This window comes from Centruroides sculpturatus, unplaced genomic scaffold (assembly GCF_000671375.1).
Source record: "Centruroides sculpturatus isolate CEXI.00-Female unplaced genomic scaffold, Cexi_2.0 scaffold524, whole genome shotgun sequence".
In the NCBI taxonomy this organism is placed as follows: domain Eukaryota; kingdom Metazoa; phylum Arthropoda; class Arachnida; order Scorpiones; family Buthidae; genus Centruroides; species Centruroides sculpturatus.
The window spans coordinates 121,399-142,889 of record NW_019384773.1 but is presented as its reverse complement, the minus strand read 5'-3'; the positions used below and the strand labels follow the sequence as shown (position 1 = coordinate 142,889).

Here is a 21,491-nt window from a genome sequence, read left to right as displayed (position 1 = left end):
TATATATATAATTATAATAAAGTTACAATAAATTAAGTTAATATATAATTATATATACAATACCTAATTTATATATAATTAATATATAATTATATGTACAGTACCTAATTTATATATAATTTATATATAATACTGTACAGACGATAGTAATCTCTCCGTAGCGTGGCGCTTGACGGCACGGAAAGTAGTTCGGCTGCCTGATGATGTTTTACGTAATTATAGGAGTTTTTTACCGTTTTTTACGGATACCGTCGCAACTTTTTCGCTGTCTTATAGGAATCGTAATTATAGGAACCCGTTTTATAGGGGGTCTACTGTAAATCCTAAGTTGTTATGTGTGGCTTTATATAGAACTATTAACAACTTTCTTATATTATCAGGTTTTGATGATAATGTAGAACATCTCAATTAGATCACTGCTCTTAATAATACAAGATATATACATATAAAGAATTTACAGATTTGTAACTATAAACAAAACACTGTGAAAGAATGCATAAAAAGGAAAAACTAATAATATTCATTGTGTATTTGTCAGTTCTACATTGAGATGATAATATAAATGAGAAATTATAATTTAAAATAGTGTTGCAATGAATAGTATATTCGGCCAGGAGCGTGGCCAAATATCCAAATATTTGGCCAAACTACTCGGCTTGATTAATGCATGTACGAAAATTGGCGCGCAAACTGCATTATGGCAAGGATCCTGCTCTCTATTGGCCCGCTGTCACTACACTTCGCCAATCGCGTTAATTCTTGGTAGTTGTAGCAGACAGACAAGAGTGTCATGGAAGTATGTGATAAACGACGATATCAAATGTGGATAACAATGAAATGACCTACATGTGTAAATAACAGAAAAAGAACAGAGAAGGACCGCAAAGTGAAAATGTGAAAATAAATATGAAATTGAGTTGATAACATAATCGAACAAGTCAAGACAGCTTATTGGCACGAAATTCACGGCCATCAATGCCAAACGATTGTCGTCATAGACTTCAGAAAGCTAAATGCTTGTAATGAAAGTCACTTAGCATGCACAGGCGAAAGCCTGGGGCCATTCGGGCTACCAAGCTGGCTTGAATCTGTGAAATTATAGCTGTGACTTATACCGATGTCCTATCTGTCTCTTTTCTCCGTTATCACCAGGCAGAGTCATGTAATTGTAAAATGAGAACTCTACGACGGAAAAGTGACGAATCGAAAGCATCGTGAGCGCGTATTATGATGTATGCATAAGCATACATGGATTAGAGTGATAGTGGAAAGAGAAAGGGAAGAGCAAAGACGAGCGCTTAAAAAGAAGGATAGGCAGGGTCAGACCCTCAGATGAACATCTCAGGCCAATTGACCCCTGGCCGTATCAACATGCATCTTCTAGGTGGGCGGAGAATTTGCTTGCAAGGCTTTGAACGGCTATGGCTCCTCTTAACATGTTTCTTTTTTCGTGAGGTCTAGTCCCATCCCCCAATTGCTCTTTTTGTCAGGAAGCAGAAACACCTGAGTACTTTTAGTTAAGGTGCCCAAATTATGAAGAGGCACGTAAGGAACTGGAGAAACGTTTAAAGCTGAACTTAATGTTATCACCAATTTATTGGCCACAAGCCAACATGCATCCAGAGAATCATATATGAATACTAGAAAAGTATTTTTCACGGACGGGTCGCTTCACCTAAGTAGGTAGCGCCGCTCTTCAGAGAAAAAGCACACTAAGGCTGTTATCTCCATATGAACACGGGGGAGAAGAATAGAATAGAATAGAGTCAGACCCTCAGATGTGCGAGGATTCTCCAATGATAGGCGTGTACATGTGCTGATCTTTGTAATTATAAATTGTGAATACATGTGTGAGGGTCAAAAGGGTGAAGAAGGTTTGTAAACAACATAATAGGTTCAAAAAGAAACTAAAAATTTTAGAGAAAATAATATTTCGAACCTCACCAAGATTTTATCTACACAAAACGGAGGAAACAGCAGAATTTGAAAGGAAGTTGATTTCCTTTCCCAGGCGAACTGGTGATGAGTTGATAATTTTGCACACAGTACAGAGGACAGAATAAAACGGGCCGTTTTTGCGCCATTTGGGGCAGCAGTCTGTTAGAGGAAGATCTTGCCATATGTAAATACAGTACCTTTGCAGCAAATCAGTCAAAAAGAGACAATTGCCATACTAAGGAGAATACGTAAGAAGCCATACATATGAATCCAATATACGACATACGAAAAGGTTAAACTGATGTATAGCATACGATAAGATGGTTGAAAGGAAAGATATTTGAAGAACCTCCCAAAGAAAATATAAAGAAGAAATAATAGTAAAGGAAGGAAGTAGATCTTCATACAGATATGGTAGATACAGAGGTAATACAAGCTCTGAATAGATTGATGTAAACTCTCTCACATGTTAGGTTAGAAATAAGATAGTTTAAGTTAGATTTAGAAATATAGGTTAGATTCATTGTTGTATATCTTTATTATTTGATTTATTAAATATTTACTTTGTTTATAAATGACTTGGTTCTTGTTAGATATTCATCTACATTTAAGTTCCCATGCTTCTTCCAATTCCCGAGTTTAGGGATAACGCGTGTTAATCCGCGTGTAAAATAACTGATTAACTGGTGTCAGGTCCCTGACATAAATCTAGACTTCACAGTCCAGATCGTTTTAAATATTAACAGCCCTCCTAGAAAAAGATTTAAGATCGGATCTCTCGATCCAAAACTCCGAGAACTAGTTTTACCAACTAGCGCCGATTAAGTGGTACTAACAACCATAGTGGAAGAGATATTCTCACACATGTGACTAATATTATTTTCTTTTTTATTTTGTGCATGTTACAAGTTATAAATAAATACCCATAAATACCCAACAACATTAAATCTAAATACCAAAATGACTAATTTACTGTGTTTTTGTTATTTATTACTCCTGTTTTTAGGTATTCGGCTGAATAGTGAAAAATAGGCCAAATACGCTGAATACCGAACAGTAACCGAATATTCGTTACATCACTAATTTAAAACTTGCTGTGAAAAAAATCCAAACGTCTGAACAAAATCTTTATAGAATCTTCATAACAAGTAATAGCAATAATAAAAGTAATAACCTCTTTACAAAGCACTAAAGAATTCTACTTGAAAAGATATTTTACATAAAACAAGTCTTTGTGAGAATATGACAGTTTCATTAATAGCTGTTCCTTAATAATATAAAATGTTTTTAAGTTGTACATATATAAACATCTCAATACCCAATGTTATTAGTTAATGCCAAACAATACCATAATGCATTGGGCTATTAAATTTAATAAGAAATGGCACCTAAAGTCTATCTCTAGTAACAAATTACTTAAAATTAATTAATAATGTAGACAGAAAATAGCCTGATGTACGAGGCGTGTTTTTAAAGTAAGTACCGTTTTAATATAACACTGCTGGAGCGCTGCAGTCAGCACTTAGCGCATGCGCGCTGTGTACCTACATCTGTTGGGAAGCTACAAACGCCATTACGGAGCCAGTCGACTGTGTTTACTGTTGTTTGTGTGTTATTGAAATGCCGCCGCTCATTGAGAATCCCGCCGACTGAGAAGTGTGTGCCGTTATTCATTTTCTCAGTGCTAAAGGCTCAAAAGTGGCTGAAATTCATCGCCAAATCTGTGAAGTTTATGGTGAAAGCGTTATGAGTGAAGGAATGGTACAAAAATGGGTTAGGGCCTTTAGTAATGGCCGCACAAACATTCACGATGAGGAACGAAGTGGGCAACCTTCAGTCATTATCGACGATTTGATTGAAAAAGTGGACTGTAGAGTGAAAGAGAACAGACGATTCACGATTTCATCTTTATCTAAAGAGTTTCCTGCAGTTTCAAGAAGTGTTCTCTATGAAATTGTGACCGGACGATTAAATTATCGGAAGTTGTGTTCCCGTTGGGTGCCGAAAATGTTGACGGAGGAGCACAAAACCAAACGTTTGGCCAGTGCATTGACTTTTCTTGAGCGCTACAGTGACGAAGGAGATGATTTTTTAAGTCGTATTGTTACAGGCGATGAAACGTGGGTAGCCTACGTTACACCGGAATCAAAGCAACAATCCATGGAATGGCGACATTCATCATCTCCAAGGAAAGTCAAGTTCAAGCAAACAATTTCTGCTCAGAAAATCATGTGCACGGTGTTTTGGGACAGATACGGAGTGTTGCTTGTTGATTTTTTGCCTCATCGTGAAACAATCAATTCAGCTGCATACTGCGAGACTTTAAAAAAACTGCGCCGTGCAATACAAAACAAAAGGCGGGGCTTACTGAGCAAGGGTGTCGTTTTGCTCCACGATAATGCTCGTCCACATACGGCAAATCAAACTCAAGACCTAATCACATCATTTGGCTGGGAACAATTAGACCACCCTCCATACAGTCCCGACCTAGCGCCGAGTGACTATCATTTGTTTCTGCATTTGAAGAAGCATCTGGCAGGGCAGCGCCATAACAATCACGACGAAGTCAAAACGACCGTTCTGCAGTGGTTGTCTCATCAGGCGGCAACATTCTTTGAGGACGGAATACAAAAGCTGGTCCCACGATACGATAAGTGTCTCAATATTAATGGGAATTATGTAGAAAAGTAGTGTAAAATATGGGCTTTCACATAAATAAAAATTTTGTTAAAAATGTTTGCTTGTTTTTTTTATATTTCAAAACGGTACTTACTTTAAAAACACGCCTCGTATTATGATATTGTTTGGCAAGTTTTTAAGTTAACTACAATACATAAAACAAGATCATTAAGAAATCAAAGTAAAGATAAACAAACTGATTTTTGTTTTGTAGCCAATCTTCATGCAATTACTGATCTTGTCTAACCTCACAGATAATCACAAAATACCTATTATAATGAAAGTGTCTGGAAAATTTTTTAAAGGAATGCAGAGCATATTGTTAGACTAACTGACTTTGTTAACATTAACTAAAATATTTTAATTAAATTCAAACATATTTATTTGTGTATATGCAGTGCATATACACCAGCTAAGTGAAAGATCTACAGTACATATGTGTATATATATACACACACACACATACAGAATTTTTGCAATTATGGTAGTTAAAATTAAAAGATTGGGACAAAAAATAAGTTCTTGATATTAATGCCAATTACAGTGTAACATAAATCAAAGCCACTTATAAATCAAAATCTTATAAACAGGGCAAGATTGATTTTGGTTGTAAGTGTCAATTAAATTATTTACTGATATAAAAAGTAACTAATATAAAATGAGACAAGTAAACATGTAAGTTAGCAATTTCTTTATTTAATGATAAAACAAAAATCAATTGAGACAGTAAGCAAGCAGAATATTAAGTAACATAGAGTAAAATAAAATTGTTTTCTAAGTAATATAATTGTAATCATCAATAGAAGGATTTGTAATGTAGAAATAAAAGTTTATTAAATTGTACAATTGTGTTAGAACAAATAACACTACACCTAGAGAATGAAGGCATAATATGAATGAAACAAAAAAAAAAGTAAAAACTGGAATCCACAAGCTAGCTAATAAGAGTATGTGAGAATTTCAATCTGGTCATATCTGTGATTAAAATATTTTGTTCTCTTAAAATAGCAGTTAGCAGTCATTGTATGAAGTACTTCATCTAATAAATCAGAGATAAAAGATAACTCACTGTTTCAAATTCTCACAAATCAAGTCATACTGCACTTTTTTTCTATATAATTTTACCATTAGACAGTATAATGGTTCTAACATTAAAGAATACACATTACTACTATTTATTATTGGTGTTAGAATTAGCTGTTGAATACTAATTTAGTTTTAAACTTGATTGAAACAACTTTCTGTGGTTTAATTTTGTAGTATTCACATTTACTTTATTTTTACTTATATTTAATTTTCAAACCTTTCCCATTCAGTTACAAACTTTTAAAATTTAATTGCTTCAGTTTTCTTCTTAAGCCAGTTTTTGCTGGTCAAATGACCAGCTAAATATTTTTTTTACTTTATTTCATTTTATTTACTATTACCATTTTTGAAGAAAACCATACTATAGTGTGTTATATAATACAAATATAGTTTTATTGTCATTAATTGAGATTTGTACAGAAATTTGTAGATAATAATAGCCAGCTAACATCATAAATCAACTATTTAAAATTTTTTCCTGGAAATAACAGTATGTACTATTAGTATAAACTGTTATTTACAATAATAGTTTTAAAGGTAGATTTTTTAATAATTTCTATTTGTATTAATTAGTTACAACAATGAGATAATTTGATAATAGCTGTTTTAAACTTAAAAACTACAATTAAACTATTAAAAGAAATCAATAATAAAAAAAATATATATATAATATAAAATATTCATTAGAACAGACACATTCAAACAAAAGAGAGATTCTTTATTTCTTTTGGCTAAAGATTAAATTTTTACTTATAGAAATTTATTCATTTTATCATAATGTCCATAAAGACATGAAATAAATATTCTAAACTCCATTTTTTTATTTCTATTAAAGGTCCGCAAAGACCAAAGTAATGTAAGTATTGATAAGGAAATAATTCTTCAGAACAATTCTAGCACATGAGCTTATTTGACTATGGAAATTATCTGTAAATTTAAATAGAATAATTTATCACACTCCCAGTAGCCTTGATTTATCATCCTGTTATTTTAAATTCTTCAGTAAAGTTTAAAAGTGTGCTATTTTTTAATCAAAGAGACTATACAAGCATCACAGATATAGTTTTGCATTTTCTTTCAAAAAGATATAATTTTTTATTATTTAATTGCTTTAAACAAAGTTTTTTAAAATATTGTTTTTGTTGTTTTCATTGATTTTTCTTTATACATATTTATGTTTAATGTTAAATTTATTACAATATTAAGTAAATGCTATTATTTAACTTGAAAGATAGTTATAGTAATAAAATAGACAACTGTAAATACAAAATCATGAGTTCTCAGCATTAGAAATTATAAAATTCATAACACAAATATTATTATTAATTTTAATTATCATAGAATACCATTTGAATTTGACTGCATTTGTCATAATTACTAATAATAAGTTTGTAATCTGTTCTTTCTTATGTTTACCTTGTAAAGTATAAAATAAAAATTATAAAAAATTTTGTATTTCCATAAATATATATGAAAAAGACATAATAATGAATTTGTTTTATTATTATTTTACCAAAAGTGCTGAAACTATAAATTGAAATATACATGAATAACAACTGAATGAATTATGAATTACAAAACTATATAAATAAATGTCATCTTGCAGATCTTATAAAAAAAGGTAAATTATTTTTAATATACAAACATTTTAAAACATATGGGTTTCATCATCACATATATAGTTTATATAGTCCAGAGTTTTCAATCACTATAGATTTTCCACAGTTTCTATAGAAACTGTGTGTAAATTATAGATTTACTGATAACTCTCTAAAAACTATGGAATGATTCTATACATTCTCAAATAAGTATGCTAACAAGCCACAACAAGGCATGTAGGTGTTAGTTAATACTTTGTCCACATTGAATCACTAGTATGCCATATCTCAAACTAATCAGCACATAACAACAATGCTTTCAGTTTGAAATCAGCTAATCAAAAATCTGTTTAAAAATTGTCCCTGTATGTGAGACTCAATCACAGTTGCACTAAAACCTGTCCAAAAATGGCTTATACTCATGTCTAAAAATGATGTATTGCTTTTCTAACATCACAATCAGGCATTCCAAAAAAGTCCAAGCAAAGAGAAATTTTTGCAATTATGGTAGTTAAAATTAAAAGATTGGGACAAAAAATAAGTTCTTGATATTAATGCCAATTACAGTGTAACATAAATCAAAGCCACTTATAAATCAAAATCTTATAAACAGGGCAAGATTGATTTTGGTTGTAAGTGTCAATTAAATTATTTACTGATATAAAAAGTAACTAATATAAAATGAGACAAGTAAACATGTAAGTTAGCAATTTCTTTATTTAATGATAAAACAAAAATCAATTGAGACAGTAAGCAAGCAGAATATTAAGTAACATAGAGTAAAATAAAATTGTTTTCTAAGTAATATAATTGTAATCATCAATAGAAGGATTTGTAATGTAGAAATAAAAGTTTATTAAATTGTACAATTGTGTTAGAACAAATAACACTACACCTAGAGAATGAAGGCATAATATGAATGAAACAAAAAAAAAAGTAAAAACTGGAATCCACAAGCTAGCTAATAAGAGTATGTGAGAATTTCAATCTGGTCATATCTGTGATTAAAATATTTTGTTCTCTTAAAATAGCAGTTAGCAGTCATTGTATGAAGTACTTCATCTAATAAATCAGAGATAAAAGATAACTCACTGTTTCAAATTCTCACAAATCAAGTCATACTGCACTTTTTTTCTATATAATTTTACCATTAGACAGTATAATGGTTCTAACATTAAAGAATACACATTACTACTATTTATTATTGGTGTTAGAATTAGCTGTTGAATACTAATTTAGTTTTAAACTTGATTGAAACAACTTTCTGTGGTTTAATTTTGTAGTATTCACATTTACTTTATTTTTACTTATATTTAATTTTCAAACCTTTCCCATTCAGTTACAAACTTTTAAAATTTAATTGCTTCAGTTTTCTTCTTAAGCCAGTTTTTGCTGGTCAAATGACCAGCTAAATATTTTTTTTACTTTATTTCATTTTATTTACTATTACCATTTTTGAAGAAAACCATACTATAGTGTGTTATATAATACAAATATAGTTTTATTGTCATTAATTGAGATTTGTACAGAAATTTGTAGATAATAATAGCCAGCTAACATCATAAATCAACTATTTAAAATTTTTTCCTGGAAATAACAGTATGTACTATTAGTATAAACTGTTATTTACAATAATAGTTTTAAAGGTAGATTTTTTAATAATTTCTATTTGTATTAATTAGTTACAACAATGAGATAATTTGATAATAGCTGTTTTAAACTTAAAAACTACAATTAAACTATTAAAAGAAATCAATAATAAAAAAAATATATATATAATATAAAATATTCATTAGAACAGACACATTCAAACAAAAGAGAGATTCTTTATTTCTTTTGGCTAAAGATTAAATTTTTACTTATAGAAATTTATTCATTTTATCATAATGTCCATAAAGACATGAAATAAATATTCTAAACTCCATTTTTTTATTTCTATTAAAGGTCCGCAAAGACCAAAGTAATGTAAGTATTGATAAGGAAATAATTCTTCAGAACAATTCTAGCACATGAGCTTATTTGACTATGGAAATTATCTGTAAATTTAAATAGAATAATTTATCACACTCCCAGTAGCCTTGATTTATCATCCTGTTATTTTAAATTCTTCAGTAAAGTTTAAAAGTGTGCTATTTTTTAATCAAAGAGACTATACAAGCATCACAGATATAGTTTTGCATTTTCTTTCAAAAAGATATAATTTTTTATTATTTAATTGCTTTAAACAAAGTTTTTTAAAATATTGTTTTTGTTGTTTTCATTGATTTTTCTTTATACATATTTATGTTTAATGTTAAATTTATTACAATATTAAGTAAATGCTATTATTTAACTTGAAAGATAGTTATAGTAATAAAATAGACAACTGTAAATACAAAATCATGAGTTCTCAGCATTAGAAATTATAAAATTCATAACACAAATATTATTATTAATTTTAATTATCATAGAATACCATTTGAATTTGACTGCATTTGTCATAATTACTAATAATAAGTTTGTAATCTGTTCTTTCTTATGTTTACCTTGTAAAGTATAAAATAAAAATTATAAAAAATTTTGTATTTCCATAAATATATATGAAAAAGACATAATAATGAATTTGTTTTATTATTATTTTACCAAAAGTGCTGAAACTATAAATTGAAATATACATGAATAACAACTGAATGAATTATGAATTACAAAACTATATAAATAAATGTCATCTTGCAGATCTTATAAAAAAAGGTAAATTATTTTTAATATACAAACATTTTAAAACATATGGGTTTCATCATCACATATATAGTTTATATAGTCCAGAGTTTTCAATCACTATAGATTTTCCACAGTTTCTATAGAAACTGTGTGTAAATTATAGATTTACTGATAACTCTCTAAAAACTATGGAATGATTCTATACATTCTCAAATAAGTATGCTAACAAGCCACAACAAGGCATGTAGGTGTTAGTTAATACTTTGTCCACATTGAATCACTAGTATGCCATATCTCAAACTAATCAGCACATAACAACAATGCTTTCAGTTTGAAATCAGCTAATCAAAAATCTGTTTAAAAATTGTCCCTGTATGTGAGACTCAATCACAGTTGCACTAAAACCTGTCCAAAAATGGCTTATACTCATGTCTAAAAATGATGTATTGCTTTTCTAACATCACAATCAGGCATTCCAAAAAAGTCCAAGCAAAGAGATCATGTATGTGCACGATATAGAGAAAAATGGTGTATTCTCTCAATTTTATAAGAATTTATTCTATTAAATAAGAAAAATCAATTTGAATTTATTTTTAAAATCTATTATAAAATAATATATTAATAAATATTCAAATTTTAAGAATTTTACATAAAGTGGATTTTTATTTATATATTACTTAATATTATATAACTAAATTTATGAAATTTAATTAAGTTATACAGTACTAAGTAACATTATAATTGTATAATTTTTTTCAGATTATAATTTGAAAACATTCAAACTTATTTTAGAGTAAAAGTAAGATGGTTTATGAATATCTTAAACTTGAAGCAATGACATCACATTGGAAGCAGGTGGATGGTGGAATTGCTCCTCCATCCACCTCATTTTCCAACCATGTCATGTCAACCATATGATCCTGTGATACTGATGGCCCTCTTCTCAGGTTGGTATCTCTGTACAGTCTGTATATATATTTTATCTTTTATTGCATATTTTATTCCTGAATATATTTTTAGAAGAAACTTAAATACAGAAATAAATTATTATTTTAAGATTAAATATAAAACTAACTATTCCTTATTAATATATGCTATGAATAAGTAATACAATAGTGTTTAAAAAAATCATTTTCAAAAATTCAATTCATCTTAATAAAGAAACAAAAAATGCTTAAAGATAAACTAAATCCCAGTTATCATAATCATGAAAAATTAATCAAGAAATCAATTTCTAAATTCTTTCTTATTTAAAATTTAAGACTGCAGATAAAGACAATTCCAAATTTATCTGCATTCTTCATAATTTAAGATTGTATTTATCTACAATTTTAAATTATTTGAAATTTTTGAAAACTAGCTGATAAATGAATAATCAAAATATGAATAAATTTGCTTTTTATTTACCTTATAATCTGGAAGTTGTGTCATTCCTGTCCATGTTTCCTCTGTTGGTGTTCCCAATAATGTGATTAATATTAAAGAATTATAAAAAAACAAAATATTTCCTGATTCTAGATATAGAGCTATACAAATATAAATAAATAAACTTATTATCTATATAGTATAATTATCTTAATTATAATTAGATGTAAATTACTATACAAATTATAATTTGAGTTAATCACAAACTACAATTGTAAGCTTGATTCTATAAAAAAATAATTGAAACAAGTTTAAAATTTAAATAACAATATGTAATCTGTTATTAATATTATAATTATTAATATTTATTAAAAAAGTTTATATAAACAATATATATTATAGGTGTATATTACTGAATAAAATTATATAAAATTAGCATTTAATTTAATTAAATATTAAAATTTAAATTAAGATATTCTGAATTCTAATAAATAAATAAATTTATAGCAAAGTTCTTCCAAGATTATTCCAAAATTACTAAGTTGGAATATATAATTTTTAAAATAAACTAAATATATTGTAAAATATTTAAAAAATTAGTTGAAGAAAGCATGATATCATTCAATTACAATTAATTTATAATTATATAATAACCATGACCACGCTTTGACATTAATGGCTTGAATACTTAAAATATCTTTTTGATAAATGAAGATACAACAAAGAGTCANGAAATCAATAATAAAAAAAATATATATATAATATAAAATATTCATTAGAACAGACACATTCAAACAAAAGAGAGATTCTTTATTTCTTTTGGCTAAAGATTAAATTTTTACTTATAGAAATTTATTCATTTTATCATAATGTCCATAAAGACATGAAATAAATATTCTAAACTCCATTTTTTTATTTCTATTAAAGGTCCGCAAAGACCAAAGTAATGTAAGTATTGATAAGGAAATAATTCTTCAGAACAATTCTAGCACATGAGCTTATTTGACTATGGAAATTATCTGTAAATTTAAATAGAATAATTTATCACACTCCCAGTAGCCTTGATTTATCATCCTGTTATTTTAAATTCTTCAGTAAAGTTTAAAAGTGTGCTATTTTTTAATCAAAGAGACTATACAAGCATCACAGATATAGTTTTGCATTTTCTTTCAAAAAGATATAATTTTTTATTATTTAATTGCTTTAAACAAAGTTTTTTAAAATATTGTTTTTGTTGTTTTCATTGATTTTTCTTTATACATATTTATGTTTAATGTTAAATTTATTACAATATTAAGTAAATGCTATTATTTAACTTGAAAGATAGTTATAGTAATAAAATAGACAACTGTAAATACAAAATCATGAGTTCTCAGCATTAGAAATTATAAAATTCATAACACAAATATTATTATTAATTTTAATTATCATAGAATACCATTTGAATTTGACTGCATTTGTCATAATTACTAATAATAAGTTTGTAATCTGTTCTTTCTTATGTTTACCTTGTAAAGTATAAAATAAAAATTATAAAAAATTTTGTATTTCCATAAATATATATGAAAAAGACATAATAATGAATTTGTTTTATTATTATTTTACCAAAAGTGCTGAAACTATAAATTGAAATATACATGAATAACAACTGAATGAATTATGAATTACAAAACTATATAAATAAATGTCATCTTGCAGATCTTATAAAAAAAGGTAAATTATTTTTAATATACAAACATTTTAAAACATATGGGTTTCATCATCACATATATAGTTTATATAGTCCAGAGTTTTCAATCACTATAGATTTTCCACAGTTTCTATAGAAACTGTGTGTAAATTATAGATTTACTGATAACTCTCTAAAAACTATGGAATGATTCTATACATTCTCAAATAAGTATGCTAACAAGCCACAACAAGGCATGTAGGTGTTAGTTAATACTTTGTCCACATTGAATCACTAGTATGCCATATCTCAAACTAATCAGCACATAACAACAATGCTTTCAGTTTGAAATCAGCTAATCAAAAATCTGTTTAAAAATTGTCCCTGTATGTGAGACTCAATCACAGTTGCACTAAAACCTGTCCAAAAATGGCTTATACTCATGTCTAAAAATGATGTATTGCTTTTCTAACATCACAATCAGGCATTCCAAAAAAGTCCAAGCAAAGAGATCATGTATGTGCACGATATAGAGAAAAATGGTGTATTCTCTCAATTTTATAAGAATTTATTCTATTAAATAAGAAAAATCAATTTGAATTTATTTTTAAAATCTATTATAAAATAATATATTAATAAATATTCAAATTTTAAGAATTTTACATAAAGTGGATTTTTATTTATATATTACTTAATATTATATAACTAAATTTATGAAATTTAATTAAGTTATACAGTACTAAGTAACATTATAATTGTATAATTTTTTTCAGATTATAATTTGAAAACATTCAAACTTATTTTAGAGTAAAAGTAAGATGGTTTATGAATATCTTAAACTTGAAGCAATGACATCACATTGGAAGCAGGTGGATGGTGGAATTGCTCCTCCATCCACCTCATTTTCCAACCATGTCATGTCAACCATATGATCCTGTGATACTGATGGCCCTCTTCTCAGGTTGGTATCTCTGTACAGTCTGTATATATATTTTATCTTTTATTGCATATTTTATTCCTGAATATATTTTTAGAAGAAACTTAAATACAGAAATAAATTATTATTTTAAGATTAAATATAAAACTAACTATTCCTTATTAATATATGCTATGAATAAGTAATACAATAGTGTTTAAAAAAATCATTTTCAAAAATTCAATTCATCTTAATAAAGAAACAAAAAATGCTTAAAGATAAACTAAATCCCAGTTATCATAATCATGAAAAATTAATCAAGAAATCAATTTCTAAATTCTTTCTTATTTAAAATTTAAGACTGCAGATAAAGACAATTCCAAATTTATCTGCATTCTTCATAATTTAAGATTGTATTTATCTACAATTTTAAATTATTTGAAATTTTTGAAAACTAGCTGATAAATGAATAATCAAAATATGAATAAATTTGCTTTTTATTTACCTTATAATCTGGAAGTTGTGTCATTCCTGTCCATGTTTCCTCTGTTGGTGTTCCCAATAATGTGATTAATATTAAAGAATTATAAAAAAACAAAATATTTCCTGATTCTAGATATAGAGCTATACAAATATAAATAAATAAACTTATTATCTATATAGTATAATTATCTTAATTATAATTAGATGTAAATTACTATACAAATTATAATTTGAGTTAATCACAAACTACAATTGTAAGCTTGATTCTATAAAAAAATAATTGAAACAAGTTTAAAATTTAAATAACAATATGTAATCTGTTATTAATATTATAATTATTAATATTTATTAAAAAAGTTTATATAAACAATATATATTATAGGTGTATATTACTGAATAAAATTATATAAAATTAGCATTTAATTTAATTAAATATTAAAATTTAAATTAAGATATTCTGAATTCTAATAAATAAATAAATTTATAGCAAAGTTCTTCCAAGATTATTCCAAAATTACTAAGTTGGAATATATAATTTTTAAAATAAACTAAATATATTGTAAAATATTTAAAAAATTAGTTGAAGAAAGCATGATATCATTCAATTACAATTAATTTATAATTATATAATAACCATGACCACGCTTTGACATTAATGGCTTGAATACTTAAAATATCTTTTTGATAAATGAAGATACAACAAAGAGTCAATAATAAAAACTACATGAATAACATTCCAAGAGTAAGTTTTTGTATAACATAGTATTCTTTATTATTTCCTTTAAGATATCCTTGAAGTGAACAATTATAAATACCTGTAAATCCAGTTTATTAGGTCAGAAACACTTTCAGCTACTGCTAGGTTTAATCATCACCATTTATGTGGAGTAACTATGAAAGGTTAAATTAAGAAGATAGAAGTGATTTCAAAATAACACTTTAAAATAAATTTAAATCAGAGCTTCCTCTCAACTTTAAATATTTACTTTTATTTGTAATTTAAATACAATTATTATTTTAAAATATTTGAGAAATTTCAAAATTTTCTCAATTTATATAATTATTTCCTTTTTTTGATAAATAATTAATTATGTTTATAATTTCATTGTCAGAAAATTATATATAATTTATCAGAGTAAATTAAATTATTCCTCTTTAATTATTTTATTATTATTTATATTCAATAAATAATACAAAAAAATTAAAATATAAGGTGAAGCTTTTTGTCCTAAAATTTATTTCTTTATATCCAATAACAACATGGTTATGTTTAAAGGACAATCAAATCACCCAGTTGCCAGTTGACAGAGGAGAAATTATAAAAATAAGATATATCACCAGCAACCTGTGATTTGATTGTCCTTTAAATATAACCACATTATTATTGAATATAAAAAATATATTAAAATCTTAAAGAAAAAAGAAAAGGAGAGAGAGAAAGAGATATTTCAACAGAAATTACAAAAATATATTTTATTCAAAAATCTTCAATAAAACTACAAACACACATAATATTTGTAAAAACTTTAATAATGTAACTAAAATCATCCTAATTAAATTATATTATTGTGTTATTTAATACAGTATATAATTTTATTAATAATTATTTTAAAAAAGTAATTCCATAAGAATTATTAAGAAAATATTTAATATAAACTAGAATTATTCAATGCATACATTTTTGAACCAACAATTTATTTTCCAGAGTTATTATGACTGCTTGTGGATTTTCATCCTGTTTTTACTGTCAAAAGACAATAAAAACAAGATAAAAATTCACAAGCAGGCAAAAAAGTTTTCATGAAGTTTTGGATAATCCATCAAGTTCAAAACTTATCACACCAAATAATGAATAATATTTATTATAACACAAAAATTGATAGAACTTTAATCACACAATTTGTGAAAATGATCTGATACTTCATGCTTTAAACCTATTAGTTTGTTTTTCCTTTTCAGTTTGGAATTCCATTTTATTCATTTAACTTTACATATTCTGAATTACAGTAAAAAAATACAGAATTGGAAAAAAATATATAATTTCAAGAAGTTTATTGAAAATTAATATAGTGAAATTTTTAGGAATGTTTCAATAAAAAGAATTTATTAAATCAAAATTATTCTTAAAACTGGAGCTACTAAATAAGTGACAACAAACTGACTTTTTGTGTTTTTCCAACAGTGACAGCATTGTAAAAAATAATGCAAATATTCAGAAGCCAGAAACACTGCTATTTAATTGCTGAAAATATAGGAAAGGCCAGTTTGTCATCATTTATTTATTAAAACATAAATAAAAAGCAGACTAACAAAACATTTTTCAAAATATCAGTGTATGAATCAAAGAATATCATCAAAACAAACAGCAGTATCAATCTTCAACAATTATCTACTTATTAGAGAAGGCAAAATGATTAGAAATTTCTGTGTCAACATTCACTTATTAGCTTTGTTTTCATCTACTATATCCAAAAATATGTACAACTTGACATTATTGTTAAACCTATCTATATATCAGATTGAATCTCTCACCAACTGGCTGCCCCATTGTGGACCAAACCCATGATATGCAATGGTCTAATGGCATTCTCCTTAAAAAATTATATTTTAGAGCTAGTTTTACTTAGATCATTTTTGACATGGAAGATTCAGGTTATGATTGATTTTGGATTTTGATATTTAATATATACTATAGAAATTATGTCCAATAAAATCACTTAAATCTTGTACTGAAAGAGACTAATAATACTATATAATTTTCTGTTCTAGCAATAACTAACTTTGTACAAATGACCCTATTTGCAGTCTGATAATGTTAAACAAGGAAGGAATACTTTTTTAAAATCTCTCATTGTAACAATAAATCTTTACAACAATATTACTTTCCCAGCTCTGTTATATATAACAGAGGGAAAGTGTGTTGATCAGTCAAAAAATGACCCCCCAAGATTTTTACATTTTTGGACTTGGAACCTTGAAACATCGAGAAATGCAAAAAATTTGGATTTTTTCTGTATGTATGGATGTTTGTGTTTTGTTCACCCTCTTTGAAGCTTAATGACTCCTGTGCTTTCTGTCAAAAATTTCTGAAATTTTACAGGGAGATTTGTATATTAGGGAATTGATGCTATTAAATTTGGTAGCTAAAGGTCAATGGGCTGGGGAGATAAAAGGGATTGTGTGTGTCATATCTCAAGTAGGGTCTGACTTAATAACAATTGTACTTGCATTTACAATTTTTTATAAAACCAATCTCTACCCTCAAAAATAACCTTTTTGCTATTTTATAATTAAAAACATGTAAAAAGATTTTTTAATAAAATATCTTAACAGATGGAGCCACCAAAATTTTAAATGTTACTGGATTTTTTTTTCTTGTTCCACTAAATATCACTGTAGAGAAATTTGACTGTATATAATAATAAAATATGTAATTTTAAATTTTAATGTAATTTAAAAATAATGGAACTATAGGATAAAGTTTAATGTTAAAATTTTAAAATTCATAAAATGATATGATTTTAATCAAAGCCAAACAATTGCTGTAATGTATCAGGCTATTTTTTGCTACTATTAATAATTAGATTTAAAATAATTTGGTATTAGAAGTAGAAATTAAATGCCATCTCTTATCAAAATTAATAATTATAATACTTTACTATACTATATAATATATAATTATAAGGTATTACCAATACATTACAGCAATCATTTGACTTTGATTAATAACATCAGGTTCTGAGATGTTTATATAATACAATTTTTCATTATCTCCAAACTAACTTATGAAGCACATTTCTCACTATACATTTTATAACAATAATTATAATTATATTTAAAATTAAGGTATATGCATACTGATAGGCAAATATACAATGATATAGACAATAATTATATTTGTGTAAAGTGTTTTTGTGTATTGTTCTTTTTATTATGTAAAACTAATTTTAAAAATGTTATAAAATACAGGATACTGATACAAATTTAATTATATTTCTAGAACATGATTATCGTAAATTAAAATATATTTAATATTTGATATAAGACTGAAAATATATTTAAATTCTATTATAAACATTTAGAAAGCTGTAACAATAAAAATAGGCTATGATGATGAAGTAAATTACAAAAGAAATAAGGAATATGCAACATACTAAATCTTCAACAAACAGGATAAGAAAACCATAAAAAATGGATCTTTATGAATAGCAAAAAATAATTATCTTCAGTAGATTATTCAAGATTAATTCATTATTATGATTCCATCACTCCATTACCCTGACTATTTTATAATGTTTTAATTTTAATTCTTTAAATCTTTAACTTAATATTCCAAGTTTAATTTTTTCAAAAAGCTTGTTATTTTCTATGTTGATGACTCTAACAATAGTTTACAACTGAAATGAAACTGTAAACATTAGTTATTAAAATAAAAATATTTGTTAACACAGCTTTAATTCTATAAAAATATTTACATTTTCTACAAATTCCTACAAAAAAATAATTCTAATTATTAAAAATTGGGAAAATCAATTTTAAAATATAAAAAAGTTTTTCAAGAAGAATGATCTAAAAAGTTTTAAATGATAAAAATAATTAAAAGAAATAATTCTACAAATTCATGGCAATATCAGAAACTTTGCCCAATTGTTGACTATTAGATGTATTAAAATAATCTGTTATTTCTTTTCTCAGTTTAGGATTACATATTCAAACATCTTTTAAAGTTGATACAGCAGTGAAGAAAAATATACTACCAAAAATTGAGAAATAAACAAAATACAGACACAATAGTGATTTCATAAAAATTTATAATTTGTCTATTAATTTCTATACTTTATATTAGCATTTAAAAAAACATTGAAAACTAATTCTTTGCATACTTTTAATGCAAGCAAAAGATTAGCTTGCAATTTTTTAAAATGCATTCTTAATCAGTTTTTAGATTTCTGTTATTGTAATGTAATAATATAAAGTTTGTTTGTTTTATAAGATAAGGCTATACAAGGGCAATCTCTCAAGGGAATATGACCAGGGCTTACTATGGGAAACTGAGCTTTATTTATATGTTAAACACAATGAAAACACAGAAAACTAAACACAATCATCCCACTGGTCAGATGTCAACCCAGGGACAACTACTAATGTTCAACAGTTTTATCCACTGAACTAATGGTGAGCACAATAATGTAATGAAAGAGATATCATAACCACCCTTTGTATTGTTATTTTCTTACGTCAAAACAGAAATCAGTTTAAAAACATGAATTATTTACACCCATTTTATTGATATTTTATTTTTGCAAATACTAGTCATCATATCATTTAAACATTAAGCAATCATTCCCATAATTTAATAAATAAATTAAAGGAATTAATAAATTCAAATTATTATTACTTCTTACATACAGAACAGTTGTTGATTTTCATATGTGCATAGTGATATTTTAAATATAATGTTAATTGTAATTTTTACCATATATAAAAGATTCTGTAAAATTCTAAATGCCATTTCATTTTTAGATATTAAAATCCAAGAGCAGAAAAAATAATATGAAAAAAATGTGCTAATATACAATAAAATATAAGGAAGTATTAATTAGCATTCAATTGCAATTATTAAACAAACTGAAATACATAATGGTTATCTAAGTTGTTGTTATAGTTCAGAGGTGACACAACTCAAGCCACATACAGCACTTTGATGTATAATGTGAGGCTCTGGAAATACATTGGCTGAGCTCATTTTTTTGCATCATAATTAATATAAAAGGCAAATAAAAAATTTTCAAGCTTTATAATAATTTACCAGATATAAATCGAGAGTTCACTAGATTAAAACATAAATTTAATGTTTATAGTCAATATTTGAAAATTTAAACGTTAATTTTAATGCTAGATTTTAGTCAAGGATTAAAGAAAGTTAGAATCAGCAGGAATTACAAAAGAATTATATTAGAGAATCAGCAATCGCACAAGCTGGTGTTGAAAATGTTAGTTTTAATGGGCATGGCTTGTAATTGTGTGATTGTGCTGAGCAGGTTATCAGATTAGGCAATTTATTGTAAATCAGATTATTTCATAATGATATTTGTTGACTCAGAAAGGATAATCATTCTGATCTAGAAAGACTATAATCTAAGCAGCATTTCTTAAACTGTAGTCCATGAATTTCCTGGGAGTCGGGAGTCTGCACGTTTTCAAAATCTAAGAACTATTAATCTAAGAAAATTGTTAAAATGTATTCAGTTTAATACAAGTACAGTAGAGTCCCGAAAACTCAGCCTAATGTGGACCGAAGGGTGGCCGAGTTTGTGAAAATGCTGGGTTGTCGGAAATGAGGTTAAAAAAAGAATAAGTTAGAGTGTTTCCTCAGAAAATACTGTACTGCACTTGTATGTATTGTTTGCTTGAGAATACAACAGAGAATAAACTGCCCAAATAACTTTAAAGGAAAAGTACATACTTTATGAAGGCATAGAGCCTTTATGAAAATGAAAATTAATGAATACACAGTGTACAGTAATTTACCTGATAAGACAGACCTCAGAAAAATACTTTATGAGGCATAAAACTGTCTATAATGAAAATTAACTAGGTGTGGCTGAGTTATCCAGACTGCTGGGTTATTGAGTGCCAAGATTTTGGGACTCTACTGTATTACTATTATTAATTATTGAAAAAAATATTAATAAAAAAATGCCTATAATTACACTTTTCCTGCAAGATTCATCTTTTAATTTTTTAATAAAAATTTATCACAGATTTTGGATGTTATTTATCTTTTAGCAATTTTTGGCAATTCTTCAATTGAAAATTTGTGGCTTTTAGAGGAAGCTATCTGTCAATGCTGATGTTAAAGTGTAATGAAATTAGCAAAATGTTAGTGTGATACTAGACACTGTAAAGTTTGGTTGTGTGAACTATATTGGAATTTATTGGTTATTTTTTTATTTTACTTTTTTAAAAGTGTCTCTGAAAATTTTCTGAAGAAAGATGGCTTCACCGAATTGTTAGCAGCAAAAATAAGAAGAAAAAGGAATTTTAAGTCAGAGCA

At 26.5% G+C, this 21,491-nt stretch overlaps 2 protein-coding genes across 2 annotated transcripts in view; one reads left to right on the top strand and one right to left on the bottom strand.

Annotated features, from left to right (window-relative positions):
- Positions 1-21,491, bottom strand: part of LOC111629032 (cyclin-dependent-like kinase 5) — a 64,508-nt gene that overhangs the window by 8,933 nt on the left and 34,084 nt on the right. Inside the window, 1 exon segment of the mRNA XM_023372899.1 lies at positions 14,457-14,517. Coding sequence (XP_023228667.1) covers positions 14,457-14,517 — 61 coding nt within the window.
- Positions 2,695-4,711, top strand: LOC111629027 (histone-lysine N-methyltransferase SETMAR-like). The gene has a single exon (XM_023372896.1). The coding sequence runs from the start codon at positions 3,685-3,687 to the stop codon at positions 4,627-4,629; it is 945 nt and encodes a 314-aa protein (XP_023228664.1). The 5' UTR covers positions 2,695-3,684; the 3' UTR covers positions 4,630-4,711.

What these genes read in the sequence shown, in the direction of transcription:
- LOC111629027 (XM_023372896.1), top strand. Translation starts at nt 3,685, where the DNA reads ATGAGTGAAGGAATGGTACAAAAATGGGTTAGGGCCTTTAGTAATGGC.